Source organism: Sus scrofa, chromosome 15 (genome assembly GCF_000003025.6).
Source record: "Sus scrofa isolate TJ Tabasco breed Duroc chromosome 15, Sscrofa11.1, whole genome shotgun sequence".
In the NCBI taxonomy this organism is placed as follows: Eukaryota; Metazoa; Chordata; class Mammalia; order Artiodactyla; family Suidae; genus Sus; species Sus scrofa.
In genome coordinates this window covers 57,347,950-57,364,124 of record NC_010457.5, presented here as the reverse complement: position 1 = coordinate 57,364,124, position 16,175 = coordinate 57,347,950, and the positions used below count along the sequence as shown (strand labels likewise).

The 16,175-nt window shown below is 47.6% G+C and overlaps 1 protein-coding gene across 5 annotated transcripts in view; it reads right to left on the bottom strand.

The window, feature by feature from the left end:
- The window catches only part of ARHGEF4 (Rho guanine nucleotide exchange factor 4), a 117,863-nt gene that overhangs the window by 14,510 nt on the left and 87,178 nt on the right, over nt 1–16,175 (bottom strand). For 4 of the 5 annotated variants that reach the window (XM_021075746.1, XM_021075745.1, XM_021075747.1 and 1 more), the window contains one exon: nt 9,986–10,125. In XM_021075746.1, the coding sequence (XP_020931405.1) occupies nt 9,986–10,125 (140 nt within the window). Of the gene's footprint in view, nt 1–3,035; nt 3,684–9,985; nt 10,126–16,175 lie in introns of those variants that run through there. The other variant, XM_021075748.1, reaches the window with a different exon arrangement.

Sequence of the window (16,175 nt, the reverse complement as noted above, 5' to 3'; positions counted from 1 at the left end):
GACGTGCTTCCCTCCCTCTCACGTGATCACCTCAGGAGGGATGCTCCCCTCCCAGGAGCCCTTTCAAGCTGAGCTCTGCTTTGCTTTGGGCTGACTCTCCCTTTCCTGCAATGTGGGCTTAGTGTCTGCTCTGTGAATGACATGTGGCTCTGTGGGCTTTGGGCAGGAGGAGAAATGGGCCGGGGGCCACCCAGGAGGTGGGATCCCTGTCCTGGGACTGTGTGGGCTCTGACACTCACAGACCTGGGCTGGCTTGCTGGCTAGCTGCCTAAGCAGTCAAGGCCTTGGGGGCCTCAGCAGACAGGCCTTCTGACATTAACCCCTCTGCTGACTGCCTCCTCCTCTGAGCTGCTGCCTAGCGGGACCTTCTCTGGGTGCTAGCGTGGCAGTATGCATGATAATCCTCCCACTGCAATAGGAGCCAGAGTAGAGTGCAAGTGGACTGGAACTCCACCTGAGTTCCAGTTGCTGTCTAAAAGGCCTCCATGGCACCCAGAAGGGGCAGGGTGAGAGGTTTGGGGTGGGGGGGCTTTTGGGTACTGGAACCCACTCAGGCTGGACCTTTCCTCCAGGTAGGGCCCTGAGCAAGTGCTTCATGTTTCCTGGAGGTTAAACCTGCTCCAAACCCCTCTTCAGTATAAACCACTCCTCAGAATAATCCACAGTTTATGGGTACACTGGCAGCTATTCAGGGGCTGCAGATTCCTGAGGCCCACCCAGGTACCCTGGGCTCAGAGGACTAGGCTAATCCTGAAGGCTGTAGGCCTCCTCAAGAAACTACTGTAGTCATCCCAGCTCCAAAGACCTACCACAACCTTTTTCTCTTCTGCAGGGAGGCCTGGCCCTGGGATCAAAACCTCCTGGCTGCAGTGCGGATGGGACAAGACAAGAGGACTCTAGAAGAGCTGGCCTGCTGCAGCCCAGGAAGCAGGCATCAGGCTGGGCAACCCACAGCCGGCACACCCACACAAGCAGGCTGCCATCCAGGCTTCAGAGGATCTGGCTCCAGACCAGGAGGAAGCAGAGCAGTCAAGGGTGGTGTGGTTGAGCCAGTGAGGATGCAGTGGTAGGTGAACCTCCCTATACAGTGAAGGTAGCCATCAGGATGGAGGCTTTGGGGAAGACCTGTATGTTTGAGTGATGAGTTATGGAGGCTGGAGCTGCTTAGGTAAACTGAGGTTTGGATCGAGCAGGGAGCAAAACTTTTTGTTTATTAAGCTTTGTAGCTTTGATCCTGGAGAAGTGGATGTTGAGGCTCCCTGCTCCTGCACGTCCCCCAGCACACACCTGCCAGTGCATAGTCACAGGCTGGTTAATGGGATGCCACACTCTGATCTCCTAAGAATAATCTGCTAGATCACGTAGAGGTGGATGCTGCCCCTCTTCAAGTCACATGCTCTGCAGGCACAGGTCCGAAGGATAGCCTGGAGGCTGCCCCCCTGTTGAAGTGCAGGCAGGGGAAGTATTGCAGACACACCCCACACAGCCCAGCTTCCCACCAGTTTCCTTGCCAGTTATTTCCACCCGGTATTAACCAGGTCAGGCGTCTCCCCCGTCCCCCCATCCCCTTTAAATGAGCCCTGAGCAAAAGCCCCTCTTACATGGCCCAGAGTCTCCTGTCTCTGCTTTACTCTGCCAGCCCTTGCAGAGGTGTGGATCCTCCACAGGTGGTTTCCTGCTCAGCTTTGGGAAGGGCTCCAGGTGGGGGGGCAAAGAGGCAGAGCTTCCCAGAGAGACCAGGTCTCCTGACACCTTTATGGACAAGCCCCCATGCTGAGTCACCTACAAGCTCTTGGGGGCAGGGGAGGGGTTAGTCACCTTTGTCACTTTCGTGTCCCAGCACTTTGCTGGGGACAGGAGGCACAGTTCCCATCAGAGCCCCCAGTAACAGTCTGTGCTGTGTGTGTGTGTGTGTGTGATGGAGAGATCCGCAAATGGGAGGCACTGGGATGAGTTACAGCAATGACATTAACCCTTTATGTGAGTCACCAAGACAAACGTAGCTCTAAGACGTCAGACAGGCATTTTACCTCCAGGACAGCCTAGAGGCCGCCAGGGTCAATGCTGGGTGAGCTTCTGGACAGAGGCTTCCTGGCACTCTGTCTGAGGTGCAGCTGCACTGAAGCCAAAACTCATGCTGGGCAGGTGGAGGGGGCCAGGCTCACTTTTGGCATGGGGTGTTTATGTGGGTGGAGGTGGGAGACTGTTTCAGTGGGGGAAAGCAAGTTCAAGATTAAGACAAGCCAGGGACAGGGGGGCAGGATCCCCTTTTATGTCCCTAAGATTTTGACGGGTCTCAGAAGCCTGGCTCTGCCTTGCAGTGCCCCGTGATGACCACCCCATCACCTGTCCCACCCTGCCCCACCTCCTCTTTCTCTCACATATGCAACCCTGATGGAGGAAATTCCCCTCTGACAGTCTGGGAACACTGTCCCAGCATCGATGGGCCCTTGCGCAAGCAGCCAGAGGATGGGGGGGGTGTTAGAGTGCCCACCTGCAGGGGGCAGGGTGGGGGGCTGCTGCGCCTGTAGTGGGGGCAGACTGACTGAGGCGACTTAGGACCTAAAATGGAGAAAAGCAACTGCAGGTAACATGTACAGAAAAGCCCACTCATCCTCCAGACATCTCAACCCACACAGCAGAGCATGTCCAGTTTTGCTCACATGGTGGTCACATGCGCATGGTTCCCTGACAACCAGAGAGCCAGGGCCACAGCTGCATCTGCATCCTCAATTACACACCCAGACGCGCCATTTTAGTCACACACACACACACACACACACACACAGTCAGCACAGAGAACAGACATAAGGACCCCGTGGTACATGTGTCACCGCGCCCCTGAATCACCTGCCCGGCCGCACCCTGGGGGACACACACACAGACTGGCCCCGGCGCGGGACGGGGCTTGGGGGAGGCTTCCCCTCGGCGGGCGGTGAGACCTCGGACCGCTGTGGCCTGGGGCAGCCACGGCTGGAGCGGTGTGGCAGGGAAGACGCGCAGCGGCGGAGGGTGCCCACGCCGGCGCCACTCACCCCGGCGGTCAGCGGAAAGCCAGCAGGAATATCAGCACGACGTTGATGAGGACAAGCAGCGCCAGCACGGCGAAGACCACCACGCGCTGGGCGCCGGGGGGCAGATTGCAGCGCAGCAGGGCGCGCAGGACGCTCCCGGGCGGCGCTGGGCGGCGCCGGGACTGCGGAGCCCTGGCCATGGCGCCCGGCCTCGCGGCCCCTCGCGCCCGGAGATCCTGCCGCGATAGGGCTGCTGCGGGGCTGCCGGAGCGCCCGGAGGTGGGCGGAGCCGCGGCGCTCGCCCCGCCGGGGCAGCTCCCTCGCCACGCGCGCCGCGTTCCCCAGGCCTAAGCCCGGCGACCCGGCGGCCGGTGTGGGCGGGGCCGGGCAGCTCCAGTGCGCTGCGCTCTGCCGGCGGCGCCTCCTTGCTAAGGGTCTCAGCGTCCTGGAACCTCGAGGGCAGTGACGCTCCACGGTGCCGGGGGTCTTGAGGGGTGCCGGGGGTCTTGGGGATCCCCAAGGGGCCTGAGTCGTAACACCAAAGGCTGCCCTTGGCCCCGACTTCACAGAGGAGTAAATGCGGCTCAGGCAATTTTCCCTATCATAAACTCGCCCAAGGTTTTGAACTCTGCACAGAGGGGCACTACCCAGGCTCAGGTGACTCAGGACCTTCCTTACTGACCTTGCCCCAGATCAGAGCAGCACTTTGTTCCTATGGGAAAGCAGCTGGCTTCTTCAGCCGCTAACCCTCCCTCCCCAGTTTCACTGAAGTATATCACTGACGAAAGTTGTATATATTTAAGGCGTTTAATATGATGTTTTGATATACACTGTAAAATTATTACCATAGTCAAATTAATTACTATATCCATCATCTCACAGAGTTACCAATTTGTCTATGTGGTGAGAACACTTAAGAATCGACCTCTTAGCAAATTTCAAGTACAATATTGTTAACTCTCCTCACCATGCTGTACATTGGATATCCAGAACTTAGTCATCTTGCATAATTAAAACATTGTACCTTTTGACCAACATCTATTTCTTTCTCCTCCTAACCCCTGGCAACCATTCGACTTTTTTTTTTTTTTTTTTTTTTGCCTTTTCTAGGGCCGCTCCTGCGGCATGTGGAGGTTCCCAGGCTGGGGATTGAATCGGAGCTGTAACTACTGGCCTACACCACAGCTCACAGAAGCATGGGATCCTTAACCCACTGAGTAGGGCCAGGGATCGAACCCACGTTTTCATGGATACTAGTTGGGTTCATTAACTGCTGAGCCACGATGGTAAGTCCCTCTTTTGTCTTTTTAATAATAACCATTAGAATGGTGTGAGGTGATATGTCATAGTTGATTTTGCATTTCCCTGATACTGCAATGTCAAGAGACTATGAGCATTTTAGGAGTTCCTGTTGTGGCTCAGCAGTAATGAACATTACTAGTATCTGTGAGGATGCAGGTTTGATCCCTGGCTCTGCTCGGTGGGTTAAGGATCTGGCATTGCCATAAGCGATGGTGTAGGTTGCAGATGCAGCTCAGATCTGGTGTTGCTGTGGCTGTGGTGTAGGCCAGCAGCTGCAGCTCCAATTCAACCCCTAGCCCCATGTGCCATACCCTTGGCCTTAAAAAGAAGACAGAAAAAAAAAAAAAAAAAAAAAAAAAAGAGGCAGAGAGCAGGGGAGACTGAGCATTTTCTTTTGAGAAATGTCTATTCAGGTCCTTTACCCATTTTTAATTGGATTATTTGTTTTTTGTTTTGTCTGCTTTGCTACTGAGTTGTATAAGTTCCTTAGAGGTTTTGGATATTGACCCTTTATAGGATATATGGTTTCCAAATATGTTGTCCCTCCCCATATGTTGCCTTTTCACTCTGTTGATGGTTTCCTTTTCTGCGCAAAAGCTTTTTAGTTTGATGCAAGCCCACTTGTCTATTTTCACTTTTGCTGCCTGTGCTTTCCAAATGTGTCATATCCAAAAAATCATTGCCCAGACCAATGCCAGGAAGCTTTTCCCATTTCTTTCTGGGTGTATAGTAGGATTATGTTTCAGGTCTTACATTTAAGTCTTTAATCCATTTTGAGTTGATTTCTGAGAGTCTAATTTCATTCTTCTGCATGTGGTTCAGCTGCTTAAGAAAAAAATTCTATGTCATGTACCCAGGAGTTTCTACTGCCTCCTGTACAGGTGGAGGCATCTTATTCCATCCTCAGTGGGGAGTCAGAAAGCTGCAGCAGAGGGGGCCAAGGAGACTGAAAAGCAGTTCAGAAGTAGGCAGAGGTTTCCAGGCTTCAAGCTCAACTCTGTGGCTCCTCCTCCTATGTGCAGAGGCTGAGTGTTTCCATGTGGGTGATTTTATGTTCGATTTCTGTGTGTGTATGTGTGTGGGAGAGCCAGGTCAGGTCTGGGGACAGACACCTAGGGTGACAGGCACTGGTAAAGGCAGGAACTCCTGGAGAGGTCAGACTGACTCCATGATGGGGTGGTCACAGGCCAGCCTCACATCCTGCAGTGTTCTCTAAATGCTCCACCAAGAAGGGCTGGGAGCAAGAAGATGGCCAGACTGTCTCCAACCCTTGGTGACCCTGTAGCCTGGTCGTTTTGAGCAGGCCTGCTGTGCTGGCCTGATTCTTGTCAAAGCTCTTTTTATGCCTTAAGCCCCAGGTTGAGGACAAGCTTTACATCTGTCTGCCCTCGAGTCTGGGTGCCATCTCCTATTGGCAGGATGATCCAGATCTTGCCCCCAGCCCCCCTTCTCCCCTTGCAGCAGAGCAGCTCTACACACAGATGCTTGGAGGGGAGCCATACACATGGAGGCCCTCAGGGCCACACAGGAAGTGGGCAGAGCTGAGAGCGAACTGGCTCCACATGCCTGCCATCCCTCAGAGCAGCAGAGCCTGGCCCAGAGGGGAGACAGCAATCTGCAGGGCAGTGGGTGGGCACCAGGAGATCCCCAGGCCTCCTGGCTGGGAGCTGCACCCAACTCACAACTTAGTGGTGTGGGGGTGAAAATGAAAAGGGAACAATGTCTTCCAAAACACCACCTACTTTTAGCTCTCAGCTCTTCTGAAAAACATTCCTGCGCTAAGAATGTCCTCAGGCCTCACCTCAGGGATGACACCCAGGAGGGCACAGCCAGAGCTGTGGGAGGCAGGGGGAGGGTGAGAGGAGGGTGAAGAACTGGGCAGACAGAGAGTTTCCGTCGTGGCTCATCTGTAACAAACCTAACTAGTATCCATGAGGATGCGGGTTCAATCCCTGGCCTCACTCAGTGGGTTAAGGATCTGGCATTGCCACGAGCTGTGGTGTAGGTCGCAGACGTGGTTCGGATCTGGTGTTGCTGTGGCTGTGGCTGGCAGTTGTAGCTCCGATTCACCCCTAGCTTGGGAACCTCCATATGCTGCAGGTGCGGCCCTAAAAAAAAACCCAAAACAACCTGGGGAGACAGGCCCAGGCCCCGGCCTGGGTCATGGGCTTCTGGAGGGGACAATGCAGAAAGAAAAGGGGATACTTCTGGGCTGTGACATTAACATCCTTCAGGCACAAGTTAGGTGCAAGGAATACAGAATGAACAAGACACTGCACCCCCTTCTCACTTCCATTAGGACACATGCAGGAAGGCCTGGTGCCCTCAGAGACTTGAACCACCTGCCCCACCCTGGCAGTCAGCTCCCTGAAAGCAGGACTACATCCTCAGTACAGCTCTGCCCCAGGTCTAGGACATGGCCTGACACACACTAAACATTTAGTGAGTGTGTGTCACACACACGCAACACACACACACATGCTCCCTACACCCAGACCCTCACATGCTTGCACACACATGCACTCCTCACTTACCCAGAACACAAAAGGGCTTCACTGTTTCTCCTCTCCACCCTCATCACTGTCCAGTCCCCCACCCTTCTGGCCAGGTGATTTCGCTCCCCTCCTGCTTAGTAAATTGAGGAGTGATCCTTCCTTCTTAGGTCAACAGGAACAAGACAGTGTCCCCATTTAGAACATGACACCCATGTGTTCTTAGAAAATCCAAGTAAACATATGATTTTAGAGTAAGCCAAATGTTATTTAGTACTGACTTTTCTCTGACACCTGTTGCTTCTATTATCTCCAAGTCTGGGACCAGGGCTGACCCCCAGCAAGCCTTCTTGCTGTGCATGTGAGACAGATGTGAGCAGCCGGTCATGGGAGAATCACCTCTCATGTTTCTTTGGAGGTCCTGATAAAGTGAATCTGATGCTGCCAACCAACTGTTAACAAATACTGCCTTTCCCAGGTACCCAGTATACCTAGGCACAGTGATGCTCCTACATGCCAATGAGGACCAGGTGCCATGTCCACCCCACATGAAGGAAACAGGCTGGAGATGGGAATGACCTGCAGCAGGTCCTCCACTGGCCAGCAGCAGTCTCAAGGCCAGACCCAGGCCCTGTCCTGCATGCTGTGGTAACCGATTCAGTGCTTTTTATATCAGGATCTGGAAGCACTGGTGGGGAAAGCAGCCCGGTGGGTGCTGACCAAGCCAGCAGCCCAGGCCTTGCCCTGCATCACCCTGCTCCATCACTGGAGGGGCTCTGCTGTCTGCCCGAGCCACGTCCTCCACCCAGGGACTTTCCCAGGGCCCAGGGAAGACCAAGCATCCTGGAAGCACAGAGGGAGGGCTCTAAACATAAGTTCAATATCACCACCCTGTCCACTTGGTAACTCAAATACCAGGCAGGACCTTTGAACCAAACAGGAAACAAATTCTTTATGCAGCCAAAGTAAGTCCTGGACAATGCATAGTCTAAATTACCTTCATTTCCCTTATAAACATACCCTCTGCCAGAGCCTGTTTATTCTAGAAGCTTCCTTTAGAAAGTTCTCTTTCTTCTCCTGGCTTTTCTCGTCCCAAGCATCTCAGATGGAACAATTAGTCAAGGGACACAAAAGCACCTCCCCACTAGCTGCTGCTGGTGATGGACCACATTCCACCACTGCTCTAACAGTGCAGCCTGATGGCCAGCCTGAAGACCCCACACCTCTTCAGAGTCCCTGAAAGCTTTCTGTTACCATCCCTCCCTCATCCTCCTCCTCCTCACCACTGGAAATTTACTGGGGAACCTACCATGTGTCATGTGACTGACGTTTGTCATTTCAGTCTGTCTCCTTTAACTGCATGGTCATTGTATTTTACAGTTCAGTAACTAGTGCTCAGCGGGTTACCTGCTCAGGTCTCCATACCTGGTCCCTGGCAGGAAGGGCTCCCATCCAGGGGTGGGAGGTTCTTCCCCTGCCCCACGAGGCCTCCCACCAAGGCTGGGCCCCAAGACTGAGGAGGGAGGCTGAGTCTTCAAGGAAAAGCAAACTGTTCTCATGAATTCTGTTTTAGATGCTATCATATTGGAGCCTCTTCCATTCAAAATAGCTTATGAGAAGCACTTAGAGAAAGACTTCATATATCAGAAAAAACCCAACGTATTTGGATGTTTATTTCTTATGCATCATGTATTTGGAATAAATCTTTTTTCCTTTTTAGGGCCACACATGTGGCACATGGAAGTTCCCAGGCTAGGGAATGCCACAGCCACAGCCACACCAAATCCGAGATGCATCTGCAACCTATGCCACAGCTACAGCAATGTCAGATCCTTAACCCACTGAGTGAGGCCAGGGATCGAACCCGCATACTCACATAGGCAACATCAGGTCCTTAACCTGCTGAGCCACAGTGGGAATTCCTTGGATAAATCATTAGTTAATGGCTATTTTAAATCACCATTCAGAGCTGGGCCTGTAAGATGCATTGATGCACTACTGATGGTCAAGTAGGTAACGAGGACACCACAATCCCTAAGGGTTCTGAGACCAGCCAGCCCATCATTCACAGAAATATTAGAAGCTGTCTGTACACTGATCTCCTCCTGAGGGAAAAATCTGCGAGATCCTAGGTGGTCCTATTCTGGTTTGAATGAAGCAGAAACACGTTTATATCATGACCAAAGCAGAACGTGTGCCAATTACCTAAAACATTATGATTTAACACTCTTCTCCAAATGAAGTGAAAAAGGAGAGGGAAGAAAAGTGAAGTATGAGTGGGAAAAAGAGAGGCTCATTAAAGTCTCAGAAGTCTTCCTCCTTGGAGAATGCAAGGGGAGAACTTGGTATGGGAATCGGTTTTTCCTAAAGTTCTCATGAATTTCTTCTGCTTAGGTAGAAACAGCCCCAAATGGTAACATATGCTACACAGTTGTCATAGCAACAGCAATACTCTGAGCTCTTGGAATCAGAAGGGGAGAAATCCCCTTTCCTTGTCTTATCCTGGTTCTGACCCGGCAAATGGTTGGAGGGTCAGGGGCTAAGCCCTGGCCTCCTTCCTACCCAGCAGAGCTTCTCCCACCCAGGACGGCATTACAGGGGTTCTGTCACAGGTTCTGGGTATCCCATCTGCTCTTCTGCATTCCCTGTAGGTCCCATGAGGGCAGAGGGGGAGCGTCCTGGCTTTGATAAGTTGTACTTGTGGACACCACATTCTCCCCCCCCCCTTTTTTTTTCTTTTTTTTGTCTTTTTGCCTTTTCTAGGGCCGCTCCCTTGGCATATGGAGATTCCCAGGCTAGGGGTCTAATTGGAGCCATAGCCACCGGCCTACACCAGAGCCACAGCAACTCGGGATCTGAGCCGCATCTGCGACCTACACCACACCTCATGGCAACACTGGATCCTTGACCCACTGAGCAAGGCCAGGGATTGAACCCGCAACCTCATAGTTCCTAGTCAGATTCGTTAACCACTGCGCCATGACGGGAACTCCGACACCACATTCTAAAGTGAGAACCACAAGCTGCAACTGTGCCGTGTGCACACTGGTGCCAACTGTCATCTACTTGGAAAACAAAGGCTGGACACCCAGGCTAGCATGAGCATGCTGAAGTCACCCTGATGGGCAGCCCATGTGTCCCAGCCCCCTCCCTTCGTGCCAGCAGCCCTGACCCTACCTCGTTGATGGCCAGCTGCTCACCGCCCCCTCCAGGGTGGCTGTAGTGATGGCCCGAGCTGTGCATGTCCTCGTATAGGTCCTCCTCACTGCCCGCCTCGTCTGCACGCAGGGCCACATCCAAAGCTCCATCAGGGAGGGCTGGAAGGAGAGAGAGCAGCTGGCAAAGAGAAGCTGAGGCAGGGGACACGCGGAGAAAAGGAAAAGCCTTTCGGGGATAAAAGCTCCTTCTCTGAGAGGAGGGAAGAAGTCTGGGGACCAGGTTCTCAAACTATTCTTGCTGCAGAAAGGTAGTCTGTTGAAAGAGTGCGCTGGTCGACTTTCACATCACTGTACATCACCTGCTGTTCTGCCTCTACCAGCTCCGTAAACAAGGACACATAAATATGTACCTCAGGATGACACTTGAGAGTCCCTGCCTGTTGAACTCAATTCAGAACCGCCTACCAATGGGTCAGGTATACATGGGATAAAGTCCTTTAAAATGCTAACACTTTATTGTGATATATACATACACACATCTCCAAAGAAATACGCAGTATATACATGCAAATATTGTTTGAAAATTAATAAATGAACACCTATTATACTTATCATCCTGTTTAAGAAAATGCCAAAAACAAAAACAAAAAAAAAACCCCCAAAAAACACCAAAATGCAGCAGAAATGAATTTGACTAGGAACCATGGATTGTGGGTTCCATCCTTGGCCTTGCTCAATGGGTTAAGGATCTGGCACTGCTGTGAGCTGTGGTGTATGTCGCAGATGAGGCTTGGATCTGGCGTTGCTGTAGCTGTGGAGTAGGCTGGCAGCTGTAGCTCTGATTCAATCCCTAGTCTGGGAGTCTACCTCCATATGCTGTGGGTTCGGCCCTAAAAAGACAAAAGACACAACAAAACAACAATGAAAAAGAAAATGCCAGAATCTTAGAATTCAATCTCCTGTATATGCCCTACTCCAATATCAGTTCCTTCTCTCTCTTTAGAAATATCCAATATTTCAAGCTTTTTTTATAAATTATACCCACACTTGTCTTTTTGTTTTGTTTTGTTTTTTGTTTTTTGTTTTTGTTTTGTCTTTTTGCTATTTCTTGGGCCGCTCCTGCGGCATATGGAGGTTCCCAGGCTAGGGGTCCAATCGGAGCCATAGCCACCGGCCTACGCCAGAGCCACAGCAACTCGGGATCCGAGCCGCGTCTGCAACCTACACCACAGCTCAGGGCAACGCCGGATCGTTAACCCACTGAGCAAGGGCAGGGACTGAACCCGCAACCTCATGGTTCCTAGTCGGATTCGTTAACCACTGCGCCACGACGGGAACTCCCCCACACTTGTCTTTGTGTTAGCATTTATTTCTGTTGAGTCTGGCATTGTTTGACCTCATATAAATGGAACCATCCAGTAGCTTTTCTTCTCTGATTGGCTTTTTTACTCAACAGCTCATGCAGTTGTGATGATTCAGCCTAACTGATGATTGGTCTTGCATTTTTTGAGTATTTGCAGTTTTACAGGTGCTAAACTGCTGCAGAATGAACGGTGGGTCATTTACTGGGCTGTTGCTGGTTGGAACGTTGGCGTATTGCAGAGAGACCCATGTGCCACCTGGGTGCACATCCCAGAGTTTCTCCCAGACAGTGTTTCCCAACTTCTATTTCATTATTCCCCCAACCAAAGAGCCTTTTATAATACATCCTTTTCCCCCCGCCCCAGTGAAACTTTCATGCCACAAATATATTGTATATGTAAAGTTCTGGGGAGTTCCCATTGTGGCTCAGCAGAAACAAATCCAGCTAGTATCCATGTGGTTTCGGGTTTGATTCCTGGCCTTGCTCAGTGGGTTAAGGATCTCGTGTTACCATGAACTGTGGTGTAGGTTGAGGAATGCAGCTTGGATCCCACATTGCTCTGGCTGTGGCATAGGCCAGCAGCTGTAGCTCCGATTAATTCCTTAGCCTGGGAACTTCCAAAAGACACAGGTGCGGCCCTAAAAAGCAAAAAAAAAAAAAAAAAAACCAAAAAAACAAAAAAACAAAAAACTTCTGTGGCTCCTGAAGGAACCATGAATCATTGTATAGCTGAGACTTTTGTCCCCTTGGATGCCCCCACTAGCTGTGGCATGAATTCATGCTCCTGGGTATAGGCACCAAGGGACATCCTCCCTGGGTCTTGGGGACGCCAGACTGCTCCCCAAACTATCCTAGCAACTTAGACTTCAGACAGTGTAGAGCATTGTTACCACCACTCTACAGCCTCCCAACGCACAGGAAGGGCGTTGTCAGACATTTTCATTTTTTTTTTCTTTTTAGGGCCGCACCTGCAGCATATGGAAGTTCCCAGGCAGAGGTCAAATCAGAGCTGCAGCTGCTGACCTACACCACAGCCATAGCAATGCAGGATCCTTAACCCACTGAGTGAGGCCAGGGATCAAACTTGCATCCTCAGGGACACTATGTCAGGGTTCTTAACATGCTGAGCCATGTCGGGAACTCCAGTATGTAAGCTTTTGAAGCTGACTTTTTTTCCCTCAGACCCTTGAGATCCAAACAAGTGGTTGCTTTCATTTCTACTTCATTTCTTTTTTTCATTGTTTACTAGCATTCCATGCAATAGATGCATGCTTGTTTGAACATTCACCCAGTAGAGGACATTCAGGTGGTTTCCAGGTCTAGGATATTATAGGCAGCTGCCAGCCTACGCCACAGCCACTTCAGTACCAGATCCAAGCCCTGTCTGTGACCTACACCACAGCTCACGGCAACCCCAGATCCTTAACCCACTGAGTGAGGCAAGGGATCAAACCTGCGTCCTCATGGATACTAGTCAGAGTCGTTTCTGCTGCACCATGAGGGGAACTCCCTAGATGGAAGTTTTCATTTCTCTGGGATAAATGTGGTGGCTCAGGAGTACAACTGCTCAGTCATATGACAGTTTAAAGTTTAGAATTTTAAGAAACAGCCAAACTATTTTCCAGAGTGGTTATACCATTTTACACTCCACCACTATGTATGAAAGATCCAGTTCTTAGCATCCTTATCAGTATTTGGTATTGTCACTGTTTTACACTTTAGACATTCTGATAGGTGTATGGTAATATTGCATTATGGTCTTAATTTGCATTTCCAAAAAGGCAGGTGGTGTTGAGTATTTTTTCACGTGCCTATTTACCATTCATGTATATTCTTTGGTAAGGTATTTCTTCATGTGCTTTTTTTTCTTTCCTATTTTCTATTTGTATAGTTTTTAATGTTGAGATTTGAAAGTTCGGTATTTATTCTAGATATGAATTCTTTGTCAGATATATGGTTTGTATGTATTTTGTGTCAGTCTGTAGCTTATCTTTTCATCTTTTTTTTTTCTTTTTATGGCCACACCTGCAGCATATGGAAGTTCCAGCATAGAGGTTGACTCAGAGCTGTAGGCTTACACCACAGCCATGGCAACACAGGATCCGAGTTGCATCTGCAATATATACCACACCTTGTGGCAACACTAGGTCCTTAACCCACTAATGTGATTGAACCCACATCCTCACAGAGACAACATTGCATCCTTAACCCACTGACCCACACTGGGAACTCCCATCTTTTCATCCTCTTAACAAGAATTTTCAAAAAGCAAAAGTTTAATTTTGATGAAGTTAAATTTATAAATTTTTCCTGTTTTGGGTGATGCTTTTGGAGTCACATATAAGAACTCTTTACCAACTCTCAGTCCAAATAATTTTCACTTATGTTTTCTTCTAAAGCTTTATAGTTTTAACCTTTTACACTTAAAGCAGTGATCCATTTTGAGGGTTTTGTTTTGTATAAAATATGAGATTTAGGTCAAGGTTCATTTTTATTGCCTATGGATGTCCAACTGTTCAAGTGCCATTTCTGAAAAAATTATCTTTCCTTTTCTGAATTGCTTTTGTACCTTTGTAAAAAATCAGCTGGCCAAGTGGGGCATTACTACCAATTTTACAGAGATAAAAAAAATTATAAGGTAATATGATCAATTGAACCAACAAATTAGATAAATTAGATGATATGAGCAAATTCTTGGAAAAACATGTAATAAAACTGACTCAAGAAGATAGAGAAAATCCAAAAAACCTATAATTAGTAAGGAATTGAATCAAGAATCTCTCAACAGAGAAAAGCCTAAGATTTGATGGTTTCACTAGTGAATTCTACCAAACATTTAAATAACAATTAGCATTAATCCTTCTTAAACTCTTCTGAAAAACTGAAGAGGAAATACTTCCTAACTCATTAAAGCCAGAGAAAATACTTTAAGAAAACGGCAGACAAATATCCCTTATAAATACAGATGCAAAATATCAACAAAGAATTAATAAATTAAACTAGAAAACTACTAGTAAACTGAATTCAACAGCATTTTAAAAGGATTATGTATTTTGACCAATGGGGATTTATTTCTGAAATACAAGAATGTTTCAAACATATTAAAATCATTCAATGTAATATACAACAGTAACAGAATGAAGGGAAAAAATGTACGTGTTCATCTCAATTGATATCAAGAGAGGGCACTGACAAAATTCAACACTGTTTCATAATAAAAACACTCAATAAACTAGGAGTAGAAGGAATTTCCCCAGCATGTTAAAGGTCATATATGAAAAACCATAGCTAACATCATACACAATGATGATAAACTAAAAGTTTTTCCTTTAGGATCAGGATCAGACAACAATGTCTGCTTTCAACACTTCTATTTGACATTGAAAGTTATGGCCAATTAGGCAAGAAAAAGAAATAAAAGTCATCAAAACTGCAAAGGAAAAAATAAAATTATTTGTTTGTAGATGACCCAATCTTATATGTAGAAAACTCTATAGAGTGTTAGAACTCATAAATTCAGCAAAGTTGCAGGACATAAACCAACACACAAAAATCAGTTTTATTTCTATATGTATGAAACGAACAAAAAGAAAAACTTTTTGAATTTTGAAAAAAAAGAAAAGAAAAAATTCTAAATTCTATTACAGTAGTATTGAAAATAATAAAAGGAGGCAAAAGGTTTGTACACTGAAAATTACAACATTGCTAAAAGATCTAAAGAGAACTAAATAAATAGAAAGTCATCCCACGTTCATGGGTTTGTAGACTTAAGATGACAATACTACTCAAAGCGTTCTACAAACTCAATGCAATCCCTAACAAAATCCCAATGGCATTTTTACAGAAATGGAAAAATTCATTCTAAAATTCATACAGAATTCCAAGGGACCCCAAATAGCCAAAATTATCTTGAAAAAAGAAAAACTGGAGGAGTGTCTGCTGTGGTGCAGTGGGTTAAGAGTGCAACAGCTCAGGTCGCTGTGGAGATGTGGGTTTGAGCCCTGACCCAGCACAGTGGGTTAAAGGTTCTGGTGTTGCCATATCTAATCCCTGGCCCAGGAACTTCTATATGCCCTGTGGCCATAAAGAAGAAAAAAAAAGAAAAAAAAGTCAGGACTCAAATTACCTGATTTCAAAACTTACTACAAAGCCACAGTAATCAAAACTGTGTAGTATTTGCATAATGATAGACATATAGACCAATTAGAATAAAATTAGAGACCCCAGGAAAAAAACCTAACATAAATGGTCAATTGATTTTTGACAAAGATGCCAAGGTAGTCAGCGGAGGAAAAGATAATCTTTTCAATAAAGAGTGTTGGGAAACTGGATACTCACATGAAAATAATGAAGTTGGATCCTTCCCTAACACTGTACACAAAAATTAACTCAGAATGGATCAAAGACCTCAACATAAGAGCTGAAACTATAAGACCCTTTTAAGGAAACAGGGGAAAGTTTTTATTGCATTGTATTTGGAAATTATTTCTTGTCTAAGACACCAAAAGCATAGGCAACAAAGGAAATAATGTATAAGCTGGACTACATCAAAATTTCAAAATTTTGTGTATCAGTGGATACTCTCAAGAGAGTTAAAAGGCAGTCCCCAGAATGGGAGAAAATATTTGCAAATAATATATCTTAAAAGAGATTTATATCCAGAAATATATAAATAACTCCTACAATTCAAGAACAACAACAGCAACAACAAACTGATTAAAAAATGGGTATATGTTTTGAATAGACATCTCTTCAAAGAAGATATACAGTGCAGCCACTGTGGAAAATAGTTTGACAGGAATTCAAAAAGCAAAACATAGAATTACCATATGATCTAGCAATTCCA